Source organism: Penaeus monodon, chromosome 20, assembly GCF_015228065.2.
Source record: "Penaeus monodon isolate SGIC_2016 chromosome 20, NSTDA_Pmon_1, whole genome shotgun sequence".
Taxonomy (NCBI): Eukaryota; Metazoa; Arthropoda; class Malacostraca; order Decapoda; family Penaeidae; genus Penaeus; species Penaeus monodon.
Genome location: NC_051405.1, coordinates 12,665,439 through 12,666,178, shown reverse-complemented (window position 1 = coordinate 12,666,178; position 740 = coordinate 12,665,439). Strand labels below are relative to the sequence as shown.

The 740-nt window shown below is 31.6% G+C and overlaps 1 protein-coding gene across 1 annotated transcript in view; it reads right to left on the bottom strand.

Annotated features, from left to right (window-relative positions):
• The window catches only part of LOC119585917 (soluble calcium-activated nucleotidase 1-like), a 7,140-nt gene that overhangs the window by 1,320 nt on the left and 5,080 nt on the right, over positions 1 to 740 (bottom strand). The window contains 2 exon segments of the mRNA XM_037934637.1: positions 177 to 418; positions 563 to 695. Of these exon segments, the coding sequence (XP_037790565.1) occupies positions 177 to 418; positions 563 to 695 (375 nt within the window).

Sequence of the window (740 nt, the reverse complement as noted above, 5' to 3'; positions counted from 1 at the left end):
AATCAGATATTAAACACATAAATAAAAACTTTTATCAAAAACTCAGGAATGGGAAAATCAGATTAAGTAACACATGATAACGTGTACAAAGAAATAATGACATGCACAAAATCAGAATTTCATTTATATACTGTATAAACAATATAATTTTTACAAACAAGTATACAAAAAATACCTTTGTATTTCTGCCATTGCCATCTGTTAAAACAACCCAAGGGATGACTTTGTTCTCATGAAGATCAACTTCATAAATAATGCCTGTCCGATCATCCACTGCATAAAGCTTGCCATTGAAAACGATGAGCTCTGACAGTTCCATTCCTCTGCCTCCATAAGCCATGTTGGATTTGAGAGAAATAACTTCCTTGTCCCATTCAACACTAACTTCCTCACTCTCCACATTAACCTTAAGATAACCCTGAAATATATTTAGGACAAGATGTAAAAAAAAATATTGAACTTATTAGCTCATTAAACATCATTTAATCTCAAAATTTTACCAAAGTAATGAAATCATAAATGGTGATCAGTGAAAAGGTATAACATATTTGCGAGAAATTACCTTTTTCAAGTAGCTGATCCATGTATTTTTTTCAGTTGGATGTTTAGAGTCTGTGTCTAAGTCTGTTACTACTGCTATTCTGTACTTAATATAACCTCTGTCACTGTAGACAGGCTGTGTTAAGGGATATGTACTGCAAAATAAAATTAAAAGAATATGAATGCAGAAAATCATGGAG